The sequence below is a fragment of the Corvus kubaryi genome, unplaced genomic scaffold (assembly GCF_017639235.1).
Source record: "Corvus kubaryi isolate FWS band 111438036 unplaced genomic scaffold, C.kubaryi_AGA036_p1.0 split1-37296, whole genome shotgun sequence".
Classification (NCBI taxonomy): Eukaryota; Metazoa; Chordata; class Aves; order Passeriformes; family Corvidae; genus Corvus; species Corvus kubaryi.
The window spans coordinates 11970887-11989450 of NW_024582075.1; the positions used below are offsets into that span (position 1 = coordinate 11970887).

At 34.9% G+C, this 18564-nt stretch overlaps 1 protein-coding gene across 1 annotated transcript in view; it reads right to left on the reverse strand.

The window, feature by feature from the left end:
- Window positions 1–18564, reverse strand: part of CNTLN (centlein) — a 179762-nt gene that overhangs the window by 80852 nt on the left and 80346 nt on the right. Inside the window, 1 exon segment of the mRNA XM_042013181.1 lies at window positions 14993–15116. Coding sequence (XP_041869115.1) covers window positions 14993–15116 — 124 coding nt within the window.

An 18564-nucleotide genomic window follows, 5' to 3' on the forward strand; every position in this document is an offset into this window, starting at 1 on the left:
GGAGCAAAAGTTGTGCATGTGGTAATGAAGACTACTAACCTACTGGAACTATAGTCAGAACAGCAGTGTCAAATTTCAGATATTGTGAACAAGAGCTTCCAACACTATTTTACCAGATTAAGCTAATATTGGCTGTAATTCTCTTAAGCATATGCTCACTGGATTTACTGCATTAGTTTTTGCATCATTCACTTTCAATTAACACATCAAAAAATGGAAAGAAGGAATGTGTCAGGTTTTGGTCCTAACTGAAAAGGGGATTTCTCTGAACATTGAAAAACTTGTCTTTGATTTAGCAAGTGCTGAGCAAAGGGCACCATATTTATTTCATCTGAAACCATCCAACACACAAACTGAGGCTGAGAGACAGAATCTTTTAAGATATTTCAACAGTGAGAAATTAGTTTCTGTCTAAATTGTTCCTAAGGTGATTGCAGACTTCAGGCATGGAAATTGAAATGAAACCTGTGAATATGAGTACTTGTTTTCTCCATCTTTTGACAGTAGAAACACTGAGAGCTGATGATGTTTCAAGACTAGGCAAGAAATGGCTTATGTTAACATCCATTTAACTGTGTTTATACTGTTTTTTTTTCTTTTAGGACTTTCCATGGATTTCATATTTTACAATTACTACAAGCTTGATTTAAAAAAGAAAAAAAAAATATACTTTAAACTTTTTGTACAAGATATCAAATATTTTTTTCTTCTAATAAATCCAGTAGTTACTAAATGAAGTGAAATAAATTACAAGTTTATATTGCAGATGAGGTTAAATACCTTCCTACTTCCTATTATAATATTAAGTGGCACACGTACTTGAGCACAACTTTCTTTCTCAGGAGGGAAATTCAACAATGAGTATATAAAGGAACTGTAGGAGAAGCACAAACCTACAAAAATTTGGAAACAGTCTGCTTTAACTGTCTGCTTTGGCAAGCAGTAACATCCAACAAGGTGGTTGCTTTCAGTTTACCTTTCACAAGTCTCCTAATGACAATTTATCAGTTGAGAAGCAGAGTACTTTATAGTTCTCTTCTTCTTACTATGTTTTTCTACTGTGGTAACCATAGACTTTGTTTTGAGTTCTACATTGCTGTATGTATTTCAATTTAGAACTTGACTTGACAGAAATAACACAAACACAACCATGTAACCATAGATTTTAAAATTTCAGTTTTAAAAAGAACTTTTTTTTCCTCAAAAAATGCTGATTTATAAATCTCATACGCTGCATTTATTTCCTTGCTCATGGTTGTATTTGTGTTATTTCTGTCAGCATCTCATAAAGACAATCTCAAAATTATGTCTACCAAACAGTATTAAAACCCCTCAAACTTCTAATCATTTTGCAAGAAATGAGGAAGAACTAGAAACTGAAGTTTATTTAAAGATGAAATCCCTGTACAAAAGGAAGAATATGCTACCTGTGGGTACCCAAGTGCTGATAAGCAAACCATACACAACATCACAAACACAGTCACGTTCTAAATTGAAATACATACAGCAATGTAGAACTCAAAACAAAGTATGGTTATGACAGTAGAAAAACAAAAACTTTTCTATGGAAAGAAGTTTGTTCTATAGACTCAGAGAAGATAAACCTCTGAACTATAATTCAAGAATGAATGATGAGATTTGAATACAATGAAAACACACAGGTCACAAGAAAAGACAAAGCAATCTAAGTGTGAGTATTAATTGGTCACGTCCAGCTCAAAAATTCATAGCTTCACACTTTGTCTCTTCACAGAGACAAAGATGACTACTGCATTTTACTGTCTCTCTCACATTTCTGTTGTGTATTCATTCTATTACTTAATTCAACTTTAAAAAAATGGAAGTTCCTGGGATATAATTTTAAATAATAGAGAGATACCAGATACAAACTTTGCACAAGTGTTTATCAAATACTGTGAGCTATTTTGACAACTTACACACTATTTTTTATTGACATGGGGAGTAGGTTTTTCAACACCTTGCAGGATGTTGAAAAGCCAAAATTCTGCAAATAAGCTCTTATCCATTAATAAATTTATGGAAAAAATAGAAATAAAACCTAACTAAATTTGAATGGGTTTTCAAAGTAATACAAAAACTGTTCAGAATTGTCTCTGTAAATTTACACAAATAACACATACATAGATAATGTCAGGCAAAGAAGATTCATTACTAGGAATACATATCAGCAATCCAGAACAAAAGAAAATAAGTAACCACTGAGTTAAACTTTAATAATGTTTCTTTAAGTCTAAACTCAAATCTGCAATGGTAATGCTAACACAGTGAGCCACTTCTAAAAACCTGCAATGTTGAAATTTCAATTATCACTTGGCCTTTATCTAGATGCACTTTTTTCATAGGTTTACTTTAATCACAATGGATTGGTTTCTTTAAACTGAAAAGATACAAAACATTTTCAAATCATGTCAAATGTGTCAAATATTTTCTGATTGCACTGTAGGAGTCTTTACAGTCCTGATTAGTTTACATTCAAGGTTTAGAAAGTGCTAAAGAAGACTGTATAACTGGAAAATGTATCCTGAAAATTTACAGTAACAACATACCAAACTTGCCAATAATGAAGGTTACGTAACTATGAGTGACACACATGACTGCTATTTTTAATTTTAGGACTACACTAATCTTATGTCTGTCTACCAGATGAACTGAAAATGGTCTTTGAAATAACTATTCAGCTCCCACACAGTCTTTTCAGCTTTTGAAAAGACAGGAAAAGAAAAAAGAAAAAAGGCCGGTTTTGCAGTGTAGTTGAAAGAGTAATAAAAACTAGCAGACTGAAAAAAGTCCAGAATTTATGACTTCTTCCAGAAAAAAATGTCTTGCTCTTATTTATACTCACATGTTGTACTTTCTAGCAGCGTTGCCAAGTTTAAATGATAGCCCATCAGATGGGAAAAAAGTGACTTAAAGCCATACAAAGCCTAGAAACTAGTGCACTGCTTTTCAGCGTTATGCACACCTTAAACTGCTTAATGGCCTTGAGCCTTCTGCAAAAAGAGGTTATGCTGCTTGTAAGTATATCTGGTAGATTTTATTCTATTCCTTCAGTAAATCTTTGTCAACAATAAGCATTTTCTTATCTGCTTCCAAAACAAGCTGACCTTCTGACGATGTAATCTACTTGAAAGTATTTTTAAAGATTTTGTTGACAAGAAACACGGCAGCAGCAGTCGTAGATGCTCTAGACTAGGTTGTCAGAGAAGAACTTCCAACTCCAAGGAAGAGACATTAAGTCCTTGATTTAAGAGGATTCAGCACCCTAAATTATCAGGAATCCATTGGCATTTCCTAGAAGACTACCAGGATCTTCTAATACGGCTGGTCAGAATTCTAATAATGTGTTTTTACATTCTGAGAATAACCTCAAAGCCTTTGATTTGCTACAAATAACTTCATGAAAAAAGTCATTCTTCTTACTTGTAACACATACAGAAAATGCACCATCAAGAGCAGTAAGTGTGCAGCATTCTGTTTTATGTAGAAATGCTTCATTTCTATCCTCCAACTACGATTGCCACAGTCTCACTTGGCAGTATGAAAACAAGGATATTCAGAAATTAAGAGAGATCAAATCTATATGAAATAGCTTATGGTGGTATTGCATTTATTTTTCAAGGTACTGATCTTTACCCACAATTACACAATCTACTGTTTTCAGTATCCTACAATATTCTGGACTCTATTTTCTGCATTATAATACTATTGATTATATAATACTCCTCCATTTTTAAGTTATTTTTTAATACTCACCAATTTGGAATACAGGAAGAGGTAGCATATTAAAAACTGTGCTATGGAATCAGTTATACTAAAAAAACTACCTCCCATTTCTTTTAGATTATAGCTAGGCATCAGCAAGAAACTCCTTGTAACACTTGCTTACTTATCAAGTTATTAGAATAGGAGAAATGCTCCCACCATCTGCATATAAGCTGGGCTTCTGCAAAATATACCTTCATGCTGGAACAAAATATCCTAGTACTCATCATTTTTAACTGTCAGCAGTTCTAAAGATACCATCAGGAGCCCTCACACAGCTCCAAAGCTAAGGTACATATATACCTGCACACTTAGGTCCCAATGCATTAAAGAAAAGGTAATTTTGAAAGACAGCCTGAACTATAGCATAAACTTTCTCTCTGCATTTATGAGTTTAAAGGGTTCCTTCCCTCCAGAGTTGCTGACCCTGGGTTAACCCATTGCCAGAAGACTCTAGTTAGTCCTCTAGCAAACAACTGCCTCCTGAGTAATGCACATCCCGTAAGTCAGCCATTGCTCATCAGCAGCTTTCAGCATTCACAGGTAAGACAAGCAGGAGACTTCTACACTCCCCTGCATACAGATAAAAGGAATTAGGAGAGCAGGCTCATGGCAGTCTAAAATAAACATCCAAACAAACAATAAGACATTTTTCCCATTTGTCCCAGGGAATTTTATCTGGAAAATAAAACCATGCAGAGAATCTAATTTCTAATAGAGCTGAATACATAAGATGGAAAAACCCACAGAGGAAACCGACTCCTTCCCAAGGATTACAAGTTGTAAAGACCGCAGCAGGATGACTCTTTGGAGAAATAAGCACAACCAACCACAATCTCCTAATGCATATTGTTGCTGGTATGGACAGATATTAGGGGGCTAGTCCAGGAGCTGCAGCAGTCAGGGAAGCCTTCCTCTGAGTCCATGAGGTTAACTATTGCCTTTTCAAATGTTTTCCTCCAGAGTCATGGAAGACTGTTAAAGACAGGAAAGCCAAATTAAGAAGAAAATCAGACAGAAAAAGACTGCTAAGCAAGCTTCACATGCTCTTTATCACAGTCCTTAAAAAGGGACAGCAGCATTGCTTATTACAGTACCAAAAAAAGTAAGTTTTAAAGACACCAGGTCAACATAGTGAGACAGAATTTTTTTCTTATCCAAAGCTTAAGCTGAATAGCCTAATGATCCTTGCAAGGAAAATAGAAAAAGGACAGTAGAAGCAGCTCTGTTTTCTTCCCCTCAGAAAAGAAAGGTGCTTGAGAAGAAAAACAGCACATCAACATAGAAACATCTAGGTAAGCAAAGGTGAATTGCACTTTCTGTTCTTTAGACTTCAAAAGGGTAAAATTTCTGCTCTGTAAAACTAGAGGAGAATGCACATGCGCATTACACATACTTCTGTAAAAAGCCCATACAGAAAATATACAAAGAGGCTGTTGTAAATGGTCTCATATGTCATAATGTTAACATTAATTTTAATTTTCTGCTACTTCAAAATTATTTCGAGTCAGGAAAACCAAGCCAGACAGAAACTTTATCCAACTTTTACAGGTGAAATACTACTCTGACAGAAATATGTCACTTTGCTCCTACAGCATTATGATTCAAGTACATTTGCCTGCAGTAAGAGCAAAATATGCTCTTTTTATAGGTCTGTATATTCATGTGTCAACAGACAGCCTTGGGAACTCAGAGCAAATCTGGGAGTGAGTGTTTGATATAGACTGTGCGAGAGAGCAAAAAGCATTACATATGTCTGGGGATAACACTGCCAAGGTAAGAGTAAATCAAAAAGTACTAGCATTACTCCCATTTTGTGATCATTCACACTATCCAGAATGATTTATTGGAATTCCCTTACACTAAAAAATTGTAAACTTATAGTTTACAATAAGAAATGTATAGTCTTAATTAACCAAAGAAATGAAGCATTTGACTACATAGAGTCTTTGAGCTATCCATCTTACTTGTGCATTCACTTCCCAGAAATATGTCTTTATCATTTTTGTTTCCCAATTCAGTCACTTGTAGGATGGATGAAAATTGCAGAAAGAGGTATCTGTTGGTGCTAAGTAAAGTCTCTCTGATTTACAACCCACATTCAGGAGCAAAAAAAGGATAAAAGCAACTCCCTCTTCAACAGTCCAATGTCTGTTCACACAGCAAAAAAGTCAATAGTGTCATAGTTGTCAAGAGTGACTTTTGAGATATATTTCAAATTAACAGTCACTCCAAAGCTAAAGAAGCACTAGTGACTAAGATAGTTTCAACATACAGCATAACCTTTAGTTTGCAAAAGGATGGTAGAAGCCCATGCCTAACATTTTATCTACCATTTAGTAATCTTTTATTTGTTTCACTGTAGCACAGAATACAGCTTATTTATCAAGAAGTGTTTAATGACAATATAAATGTTACATTGTGTGAATTATGTTTATTATTCTAATTTGCAGTTTTTCCTTCCTTTAAAATAAGACCATCAGAACAGCCTCATAAACAGTGTTTTTACCTGTAGTTAGTTCACAACAGATTCAACCTCAAGGGCCAAGACTGGGGTACCACTGCCATCAGCGTAACTCAGAGAAGCTCATGGCACAAGGGTACATCTTCCATCATATGAATATCAAGAGAATTTTGTTGTTCTATCAGTCCTTCTAACCTTTATAAACCTAAGACGACAACACACTAAAGTCTCTTGCCTACAGCCTGCTGTTAGTATTGAGCTGGTTTTCAATAATGCAAAATAAGGATAAAAATTAATTTCTTAATTTATTTCTTCCACTGAAGTATTTGAGTTTTAGGAAAATTTTGAAGATTCTATGTTTATTCTCACGTGATTGTGTTTGAAAAAAGCAAATACAAAAATAATTCTTAGAAAATGCATTCTGAATTCCTTATAAATTAGAAAAAGATCCAAAAGCATTAAAATAGGTTAAACTTTTGCATGTATCTGCATATTCTGCCTCATGCAACAAAAGACAGCTAAGTATTTTATCACAAAGATCACGATGGGCCACAATATAGGTCCACTTAGCACCACATCTGACTTTCTAAAATTACAAAATAGTACACTTTAGGAAAGAGTTCAAGAGATAAAGCAAGAGTACATAAACAATGTTTAATAACTTTCATTGTAAAATATTATTTGCACTCTCTGAAATAAATGTCTCTATAATTTTGCAAAATTCAGTTGTTGAAGTTCCATATTGTATTATCAAAGCTGAGATACATGGAACCTGGAAAATTTGTGATTTCCCTTCCAAAATCAGTACTATGTAAAGGAAAGTAGAAAATTAGCACTGTATGTTAAATTCATCGTGCCAAAATATACCAAGCACTGCTACCTTTACCGGAATTCCCAGAACTTCACAGAAGGTACTGTAGAGAAACTTATTTTCATTATTCACTCCTTATTCTCTTAATATATCAGTTTGACATGTTACTAGCAGTTAGTGTGCTTTGGAGTTAAAGATTGTAGGTTCCTAGGCTTCTTCTATGAACATTCGGCCAAATTTAACATGACACATTTAGTACTTGTTTTTATACATGCATATATATGTATATGTAGGCTAATCAGACATTTCCATCTGAATGCTGAAAACCTTTTGTCTAGGCCAGAGAGGGAGATAAGAAAAAGACAGTTCTTTTGCAGGCAGTGTGCTTATCAACAGTACAACAACTTACTTCTAAACCAAATAATCTACAGAAATCACTCTGATCCAACAGCAAGGCAAGGAATAGTACCGTGCAAGCAATACAAAGGGGAGCTAACAGAGAGTCCTTACCTTTCTTCACCATCTCTCTGCTATTTTTGTCCCTGAAAATGCTCAAATTTTACGATTAATGCAACTTTAATTTTGCCTTTCCCTGCTTCTGTATCATGAAAAAAAAATGTTAAGCAGCATGACTCATGTTTTCAATATGACAAAGTTCCATCATACATGAGAAGGCACATACAAATCTCTGCAGACAAGCAGAGTCTAATTAAACATGAAAGCACAAAGGAAAAACACAAACACATCTGATATAAAAAACCACACTAAGTCTTCAAATTTGTCTGTTAGCTACGATGCAGGAAATTACAAGATCTAGTGGATGTAGGTAAGAAATGTTCTAGAGACAAGGTTAACAATTAAAAAGCATTAATCTCATAATCCCTGACAGAACCCTCTCACTGAAAAATAGTTGGTTGACACAGTGCCTTGTGAAAATAAACCTGGAAGCTTGCTAGAAAAAAAAACTAATTCTCTTCACAAAAAGGGCCATTTTGTTCATTATGTAAAAGCCCCTACATGAGTGCATGTGGCATTTACATTTCTGACTTTGGTCCTTTAGAAACATCTTTTAGAAACTATACTCTGCAGTACAACAAATGCTGCTGATTTCTTACATTTTAGTTTACTTTTAGTGCACTATTTCCTGTTCTCACACTTGAGCCTGACTGTCATTTTCACTGAGCAATGTTCAGTTAGGTCAGTAAGAATGCACTTTGTCAAAACCCTCAGAAGAGTCACAACACCAGCTGCAGAACTTAGGCTGAATTGCTTTCAGTAGAATGAAAGGTGGTATTTCAGATTTTTTTTTTTATCCAAAACCTAAACAAACCCATACACATAATCATTTTAACTACAGGATTACTAACTGCAGAAAAAAGTAAACAAAAGCCCTGACCTATTAGATTTGAGTAATTTACAGTAAGATGTCTGCTATGTCCCAGCATTCCTAATACTGAGAACCAGAAAGATTACTTTACAGAGAAAACACATAAATCAGAAGAGCTATATGCTGTAGATGACACTTTTTAACACTGACGCAGCATGCATACACTTTGCTCCAAATTAATCTGGTACATGATGTACCCATTGAGTTAAACAAAAAAAAAAAATTACTGCGGTATTTGGATGTTGCACAAAACCATAGAGGTTTAAAAATAAAAGTCTTTGATGATCAGGTATTTCCTATTGCCTGAGACTGTCAAGATTATCAAAACTGAATTTTTCAGGAAGTTCTCTAGTTAAAAAATGTACGGGGGATGATACATTCAACAAGCAGAGGAACCAATAAAGGCTACATTTGTTTTTCTTGTTGCTAGCATTCCAGCGCACTTAATTTAGCTTTCCTCCACCATACCGATTCTGATAGCTAGAAAAGGCAAGAGGCATCACATGGTTTTGCTGGTACTAAGATAGGCTCCTATCAACTAGTTGGTCGCATACCACTACACCAGGTATACAGCAGTTGCTTTGACTCTACAGGAACAAGGAAAGCAGAAACCATGAGGTCTTGTTTTCCTAAAAAAGGAAAGCTTATCAGAAACATTTATTAAATAGCTGCTATAGAAGAGGAAAGATACCACTGAGCTTGTAGTGATTCCATATGATTTAAAGACGCAGAGCACACTTCCTATAATGGATGACATGCACAACTACACAGCACTCATACGAACAACAAATTTCCGGCTAGCTGTGAAAATGATGACTTATGTCATCATGTCTAATGCCGAAGAATGTTCTATGTCAAATAATTGAGTGTTGCTGGTATCTATTACAAGGTCGCTTACAAATAATCCAGAATGAAAGATGTAAAATTTTAAAGATTCCACAATAGTTTATATACAGTCATCTATACGTTTCCAAAGTCTGTACATAAAGGCCAAAGGGACAGGATATCCCTATGCTCCAACTAACTAGCTTTTGATATGGAAATACCGAAATAGTTTAAATTAGCCAGCCTGCAATTAAGTAGCAGAACAATTGGATGTGTGGCAAAGCAGTTCTATGGAGTGGGACCTGGGGGGTCCTTCTGGTCAACAAGATATCCATGAGCCAGCAGTGTGTCCTGGTGGTGCACTAGGAATAACACGGCCAGCAGGTTGAGGGAGATGATCCTGCCTCTCTGCTCAGTCCTTGTGAGGCTGTTTCCAGTTCTGGGCTCCTCAGTACCAGAGAGACATGGAGCCCCTGGAGTGGGTCCAGTGGAGGGCTAAAAACATGATTAGTGTATGTGCATATTAAAGACATTTTACATTATTGCTCTCCCCTCAGAAGATGGGAGAGAAAATCTTTCTTACAGATTGAATACATAAACAAGCAATAAAAAATAATCCTATCTTTGTAACACTCACTCTTTGGCCTAGTCAGAGAGAGAAATTGAACATATTAAAGTTAAAACTACTTAAACCAAAATAAAATCCCTACACAGGCACTGTTCTTTAAGCAATAGTGCATTGGTTTTGGTTTATGTATGTTCTATGTCAACTTAAGATAACAACCAGTAGGGTCTATTAAATTAAGTGCATTCACAAAAACTTTGGGCTAACCTGATTTACTTAGACTGCTTGTAAATTACACATATAAGCAACTGGTCCAACTCCACAGATCATATCCTTTATCCACAGAATTTAAATAACAATATATGCAATATAAAGAAGCTCTATCCACAGATCTAAAAAGTACAATAAATTTAGTATTGAATTTCTTAAGAAAATGAGCTGAAATCCTGAAATAGTGACTTCCTTCAACAAATTAAAGACTGTCACTATTAGAGAAAGACAGATATAAACCCCACAGTTATGCATCCATTTCTTCCTTACTTCAACTAACATAAAGTGACATTGCCCATAAGGAGCCAAACAGTACCTAAACCCACACAAGGAGTTCACCTTAATGAACACAATGCTGCACTGGCTTCTTACTAAGTACTTACCACACGGAATTTTATGAACCCATTTTGTATTATAAATTCTGTATTTCGAAGAGCTCAACTGTTTGCTCATGCCACCTCACCACAGTCTAGTCAAGGTCAGTGATCTGCAACTTACCAGACATAAGGGTGTTCCCATAAATGTGACTGCACAGGAACTCTGGAAAAGCAGTCCAACTGTACAAACCTTCAGGGTGTGCAAAATACATAAGCAATCTCTCTTGCATGGCTTTGTGTGAAAAAAGTGGCTTACATTATTGCTCTTGAGTTACTACTGCCTGTGGTGAATGTGTTCATTAGTGATGGAGGGAGAATTACATATATGAAATTACATATATGGCAAGAAAGTGTTCTTTCCTACATAAAAACAAAAAATGAAAACCCAAAAATTAATTGCATGTGATAATTTGTTGTTATAGCTTCAAAACAGCAAACAAAGATATGATAACCAAGTGACAAGAACAGACACGCAATTTTAACTGGCAGATATAAGAATACCCCGTGTAACACAGCTACTGGCAATATTGCCTATAATACACCAAGGGAGCTTATGGTCAACACAAGGACTTACATAGAACAAAACAATTTGCTACCGTTGAAATTCTGAAATAGCAGCCTTCATGGTATCGCCACAAAATGGGTTTATAACATGACCCATTGGGAAAACATATTTTCTTCAATGCTGACAAAAACAAAGTCTGAATAAAACTTTCTATGACGTCTTGGTTCTTAAATTAAAACAAAAAAATCATCGTGACTTACAGAAAGTGTTAAATCACAGCAAAGGGCTAATTATACCATACTAACTTCCTTTTGTCTAGTATAAAAGGACATTTTTTTACTTTGCCTGGCTGAGTGTAATAGCCTATGAATTATGAGATCAAAGCAGCAAACTGTATGTTTTCTAAAGTAAGAGTTTCCTTCACCAAGTTTTACACTTACTACAGCTGAAAGAGCTGTGTGAAGGGATCAGCACTAAACCCAAAGGACAGGCTGTGCACAGCAAGAAAGAGAGCAACTCCCTCGTGCTTTTTGCAGGTCACTACCAAGGACCATGTTAGCAGATCCACACCAGACCCTTAACAGGCAGCTCTGCTGCTACCAGTAATTAGCTTGGACAGCTCTGGCTCCAGGAGTAGCAGCAAGGCTACACCATAATGAGCTCAGCTGGGATTAGCAGGACAGGGCAGGGAACCAAGAGAGCTGAGGCATTCTGCATTGCGTATGTATCACAGAGATCAAACAAGGATGGCTGGCTAGGTTATCCCCTCACCACCTCATTCCAAAAATGAAGCACGGCAGTGTGTAAAATACAGGCTAATGAAGAGCGACACCTCCAACAGATGAGAGCCACATTAATTAACACAATCCCTAGATCATGGAATACAGTTTCTGTTAGTGCTAGCAAACTTGTAACTTGTCACTGATTTAAGGGGGAGAGAGAAGGAAGGAAAAAAAAAAAGAGCTGATGTTTTCCTTTTCTGCTTTTGGTAGATGTTTTTATAACAGAATTTTGCAAGGAATTTGTCTTGTATGGCCTGTAAAGCACTTCAGAAAAAACCCAGTATGTTTCTTTATTTAAACACCATTTAAGAAACAAACTCACTTCTCAATCTACAGTTTTTTGTGCTCACTTTTGAAAAAAGCCAGTTCATTCCACACTACACCAGGATCCTCTTGACAAAGCTTACAGAAGCCTGTATACTGGTATCTGCTTTTACTATTTTCAAGTCTGTTTATGAGTAAAACTAGGTTGTTCATTTTCAAATATCTAAATATTTTAGGAGAACCAGAATGAAAGCACCCTTGCTTTCAGGAAATACAAATTTTCAAGTACAGCATCCAGTGAATCTAAATTTTGTATGAAGTATATGTTCTGAGGCATGAAACCTTAACTGTGGTAATGAAGAGAAGTTCAATTACATAGTTTCAGACATATATTGTGCTAGTATGACACCATGCCTCCCAGGTGACATGAGGCAGAATAGTGTCACTCACATTCTGATGACATTACTTCAAATACTGGTATGAGAAAGAAGTTATTAAAATCATCACATAATCTCTTGAAATATAAGGGAGAGCCATCAGCTCCCCTAAAGCCTCAGCAAGCCAATCTGGAAGTTGTAACTAATGCCCACTCCAAATCAAACTGTTCTACAGTTTAATAAAAGAATTAACTATCTACACACAATATGATGTATTAAGAAAAAGCATACTGACTTTAGAAGCACAGAAAAATAAAATTAAAATATTTAACAGTTTATCTGTCATTAAAATATTTTTAGGTATTTTAATAATGCCAAATATAAAATTTGTATTAAAAAATCCTTTATGAAATTAATTTAAAACTCTGCAATCTAAATTCCTACTGGGCATAGAAATAAACTGTTAGACAATGTGGTAACCTCCTAAGGCCCCCATCATCTTTGCAGTCACGTATATCAGTGGAAGTTGTATATACACTGACAGGTGGATTAGGTCCCATCAGCTGCCATCTCAATAACAGATACTAATCTATGAAGAATAAGGAGAATGGGGTCCTCCATCACTTACAGAGGATCAGAAATGCCACATAAGCACCTGACACTGAGTTCTTAATGCATGATTTACATTACAGCAGCACTATACAGCTGAGATACCAGAATAACAGAGTCTTATTGTTACAGACTGCTTTTATTTGTGTCTTGTCTACACTCCTTTGTTTAAGCACAATAAAAACAAAAACCAAACCTCCTCTAGTGTGGCTTCATACAATTCTATTCTGATGACAAAAATTATTGAAACCCTGTTATTTTCAGCTCATCTTAAATAGTGATGAAAAAATCAAATGACTAACTGAAGACTGAGCATTACATTTTCCCCAATATCTACTTTTCCCAAATACATTCCTGCTGGTCTCATTTACTTTAAACAGAAGCAGAAGTCTCCTTTGGCTCTCTTTCCCTTTTCTTCTTCATTCTTTTTTTCAACTATCAGAACCAGAACACCCAGTGCTTCACTACATATCAAGTTTAAGATTTTACTGTCTTTATCTAGCTCAATTTTTAATCTTTTTACTCTTGGCCTCTCAGTGGATATGAATGCCTGTTTAGGTACAGACCTAGAATTAAATAATTTCATTGAATATAGTAATTATCATCCCTTAGTCACTTCAAGATTGCACTAAATTTAAAACAGTGAGCTAGAAAAAAAAAAATCCATATTTTTCCTAAATAAACAAAACCTTTTCACTGTAATTTAAACAACTCTATTTGTCTTTATGCTTGGGTATTTCAAAAAATGCTCCTCTGCTACCATCAATGCATGTAGCAATTTTGTACTTTGCTATTGTTTTCATCCACACTTTTTTCCCCCCTTTTTTAAAGACAAACCACTCCTAAGTAAATGCTAGTACTTCAAAGCAATGCAAATCTACTAAGATAGGCCATAGCATTACTTATATATGAGGAACAGTTTATCATTCACAGTAGGATGCTTTATGTCGCCCTGGACTCTGAACAGCTACCAGTTTTGCAGCATTTTCTGTGACTCTCTTCTTGTTCAGAGAGAGTTATAAAGTTAGTGTCAAGATTAGTCAGTATTGCTCTAACTGCACAAATAATTATTTTTAGTAAAACACGTGTTTACTGAGCTGTAGGTGCATGCTAAAGCCCTGCAAAAGCCACAAGGAAATTACTTTCTTGAAACTGGTCCTGAAAAACAGCAGTGTTTGATAACTGAACTGATGAGAAATGTTTTCATACCTCCAACTGCATCTGTTTACCAAAAATTCTGTCTGCTAAGGACTTAAAAAACAAGAAGAATATCTGCATAAAATTTTCACTCTTCTGTATAGAACCTAAGGGAGAATGATATACAGAATGTTCATTATGCAAATTTTATGTGGGAAAGGCTTTCCTCTTTCCATTAGTAAAGATATATTACTCCATTTTTTTGTAAAATTATCGAAAATAATTTATTTTTGAACACTTTAACAGATGAAAACACCCTGCTATCATGCACATATTATTTTTCCCCTATAAGGAAGGAGATTTTAGCTTCAGTTAATATTTGAATCACTAAATGTTAGAGATATTTCTATATTTCTATATTTTAATGAATAAAACTATTTTTGAAAACTATTTGAAACATAATGAGGAACTGTTGTGTTACAGAAAATTAAAAACATACACAGTCAACAAAATAATTGAGTGAGGAATTAGACAAACACAAGTAAGCAGTCCTGGCAGATCTGTGTCCAGTACTCAGTCTCAGAATGAGATACTAAACAAAAAAAGTCAAAGTGTCAGCTCAATGTATTTCCTCTTGGTTTCAACTATAATTTTTCTCATATAGGGGTAAGCCATGCATTCTGCTTTAACATGCTTTAACATTTAACAAAGGATAGTCTTGATCACCACATCATAGCTTCTTCCTTCAAATCAAATTCTCTTTTGAATACCTATGTAATACTTTAATTCAGATTTTTTGTGTAAGGAAAATGTTTTTAATGAGCTATGTAACTTACCTGCTATCGCCCTCTTCCCATTGCTTTAACTGCTCTTTTAGTGCTCTGTAGTTGGTCTGTAACATCTGCAGCCTCTCTTCGTGTTTTCCATAGGCTGCTCTTAGCTCATAAGATTCTTGAGACTATAAGAAACCAGAAAAACAAAATTAGAGTTGGACAAAATGTAAGAGACTGTTACACAGCTCACATGAAACAAAAGTTCTCTTTTAACAGCTACCATGAGACTCAGAAATCTAAGCAGAAAGATCACGAATCACAGTCCTTGAGGTCAAAGTTTTTTTATTACTACTTCAGAAAATTTTGCTGATTTGGCAATTCACTTAAATATTATTTTCATGCTGCTGAAAGTTTCAAAAATTTACTACCAAACTGTCAGCTTTCATCTGGCAAATGCATTGCCCTAATACATTTAAAAATACATAGGCTGAAAAAGGATTATTGGCACTGTTTCTTTATTCAAACTACTCTTTTTTTTCCCAATGAAAAACTGATCTATGTGTTTTCAAGGGAAATACTGGCCACATGAAAAAAATCTAAATTTAAATGGCTTCAGGATTTCTTCACATATTAAGTTGTTTATGTAAGTATATATATACCTGCAACAACCAGACTTTGTCCTCTAGTAAAGCAGCAAATAAGAAATAAAAACAATTTTTACAATAGTTTTTATGTAATGAAAACCATACCAAAAAAAAAAGTACAGAACAAAAAACGAAATACACCTTGATTTATATTACTGGATAACATCATGTAAGCTTAAAACCAGACTTTTCTAAATGACAATACAGTGCTCTGCAAAAAAAATTAACACTAAGAAGAAGCATTTCACAGTATAACGCAAGTCAAACTCTGGTATACACTAGTAAAGAATTCACCAGCAAAGAATTCTGCTGTAGCAAAATTTGCAATCAGAGCTTCATTCTCAGTTCAGTGGGAGCTCTGCTTTTAAAGCAACTATAGAACTAAATAAATCACAACACTTTATTTGCAAGTATTTACTGCTTATATGCAAGGAGGACTTTTCAGCATTAGTCAATAAATTAGACAGACCAATAGTCAGAGCTGCAAACAATAAAAATTGAATCCCACTATAAAAACATGGCAAGGGTTTCTAGAGAACTGCTAACTACTAAGTACCTATACTAAGCTTGGCTTATCAAATGTAGTCCAGCTTTCATGATGCACAAAGCTGAAAGATACCAGCTAAAGTTTGAAATGGTACTATATGCAAAATTCCAGAAGTTTTCTGGAAGTGACTCAGGAAACACAAAGAGAAGATTTAGGAACCCAATCAGGTCCAAAGTGACCTTACCATTAAATACTTTCCCAAAGCAGTGGTGGTAAGGTTTTTTTTGAAACAACCTCTAAACCAAATACATTTATAAATTTTGAATTGTTTAAAAAGTACTTTTGACTGTTTTTAAGTGACTCATGTATATAATAATATATACCACAATGATATTAAAAACAATCACATAAATAGCAATATAAATCTTAGACTAAGAACATAGAGACCATTACCAAGCTATACAAGAGAAAATTTTTGTAAGAATCCAATTACAGATGTTGTGTTTTCAAAAGAAGTTCATGAAATAACTGTTCTGAGAATGGTTGATATCGCTAGCAAAAACTGGTCAAGTCTGGCAGGGTACTGGAAAATAACGTCTTCAACATAAATCCTCAGAAGCTTATTAGTGTCAATGCCCTTTCAGAGATGCAACCAACTGTAGAATTTGGCCTTTCCTATTTATGAATCTACATTTTTCATTATTGCTTACCTGTTCTATTATCCATTCTGTTACAGTTATTGCCTTCCCTTATCACTTGCCCTGCTCTTGCAGAAATAGAAATTAGACAATTAACTGCCCTAATAACTCTCTCTCCATTAAATTAAGCACTTCAGGACTTTAAATATACACTGAAATTTCCATAATCTGTTAGATCTGTCTCTGTCTGACTGTATTATGTTATATTTAATAACTAAACTGTCTTATACACAGTTCTGTATATATTTACAGAAATGGGACAGAACAACCATCTCTAGCAGTGCTGGACCACCAGATGATTCTCCAGCTGTCCACTGTCATCTGTAGTACTTCCCATGAAATAATGAAAAACAGTAACACAAAGTCCAACCTGCAGGAGAAAAAACCCAACTGCCTATGAAAAAAAAGCCTTCTTTTTCCTTTTTTTTTTGGAAGGCTGCTCAGACAAGTCAAAAGATTCTAATCACTAATTCGAATTTTTGTTGAAATTGACCTTCTGTTACAGTAAAAAGAAAATTTTAAAAACTACACTCATTCAATTATTTGACTACTATTCTTAGGCTTACAATAACTGAGGCATCTAATCATTACAAAAATAGTTTCTTCCACAGTTACATGGATAAGCTGCAATATTCATCTATTTTCAGCATTTGAACACTATACATGGAACAGGACTATAGATGAAATCTGAAGTAAATGTGAGTGTGGTCTTGCTCACACAAGTATTAAGGTGGCCTTAAAGACTAATGTGCATATTCTACAATACATGTATTAATTACCTCCAAAAATTTTAGAACCTAGAAAGGATGATAAAACTCAAAGGGAAGAGCTCCTCTTGCTTTTGAGACCTCTCCAATTAAAGGGAGGATTATCTCCTCTAGGCTACACCAGCGATCACAGCTCTAGAAGCAATACAGGAGAAGATGAATATATTTTCTTAGTTTGTATCAAATACCTACCTCTCAACAACCGAACTCCTACTCACTTCTTAAAGATCAACAGTAGATTGAAGTACTTATGCTTTGGACCATTCTAAGTAGCAGCTTGATAATTTATTTAAAACCCTAAAAATATTATATATTTTGACGTTGTCTTCTGTAAACAAGGGTGCAACCAGGCATGCTCTGTTACTTTTTTAGTATGTCTAGAAACAAAGCCAATTCTGTATAAAAACTCTGAATTTATAGGATCACCCCATTTATATTAGCAACAAAGATAGTAAGAGCCAACTTTTCTTGTTCACAAATGAGTCAGTTGAGAGAACTGAATGGGAGCTTGAGCTTTCCTGCTCCTTTGCAATACTGACTGGGGCATTTCTGTTCCTGAAAACCGCATAAATAGAGCTGTTCTTTTTTTTTTTTTAATTGTTACCAATTTTTCTAAAGGACTAATGTATGGAGTCACAATTTCCTGTTCGAGACATGCATCATCAGTGTGTGTATTGATAGAGCAACCATTTCTCTGAGCAAGAATATTTCAAATAATCATATAGACAACACTTTGTTTGAAGAGGCAATAATGCAAGGACCAGTTTTGAAAATGTTGATCAAATCCATTTTTCTTTGTTGGAAACAATGCCTGAGAGAAGGCTAGTATTAAGAAATCACAGCATAGCAATAGAAATATTCTGCCATTAACTTTATGACAGCTTAGTTCATGCTGGCAGTAGCCTCATTGAAATATGAATGTAGTGCCACAACTTATTATGTTGACCTGGGTCTCTATAGCTTATTTTCAGCCCATTAAAGCATTCTGCAAAAGAAGCCAAGTAGATGAAATTTCAAGAGAAAATGCAAGAATTTCATG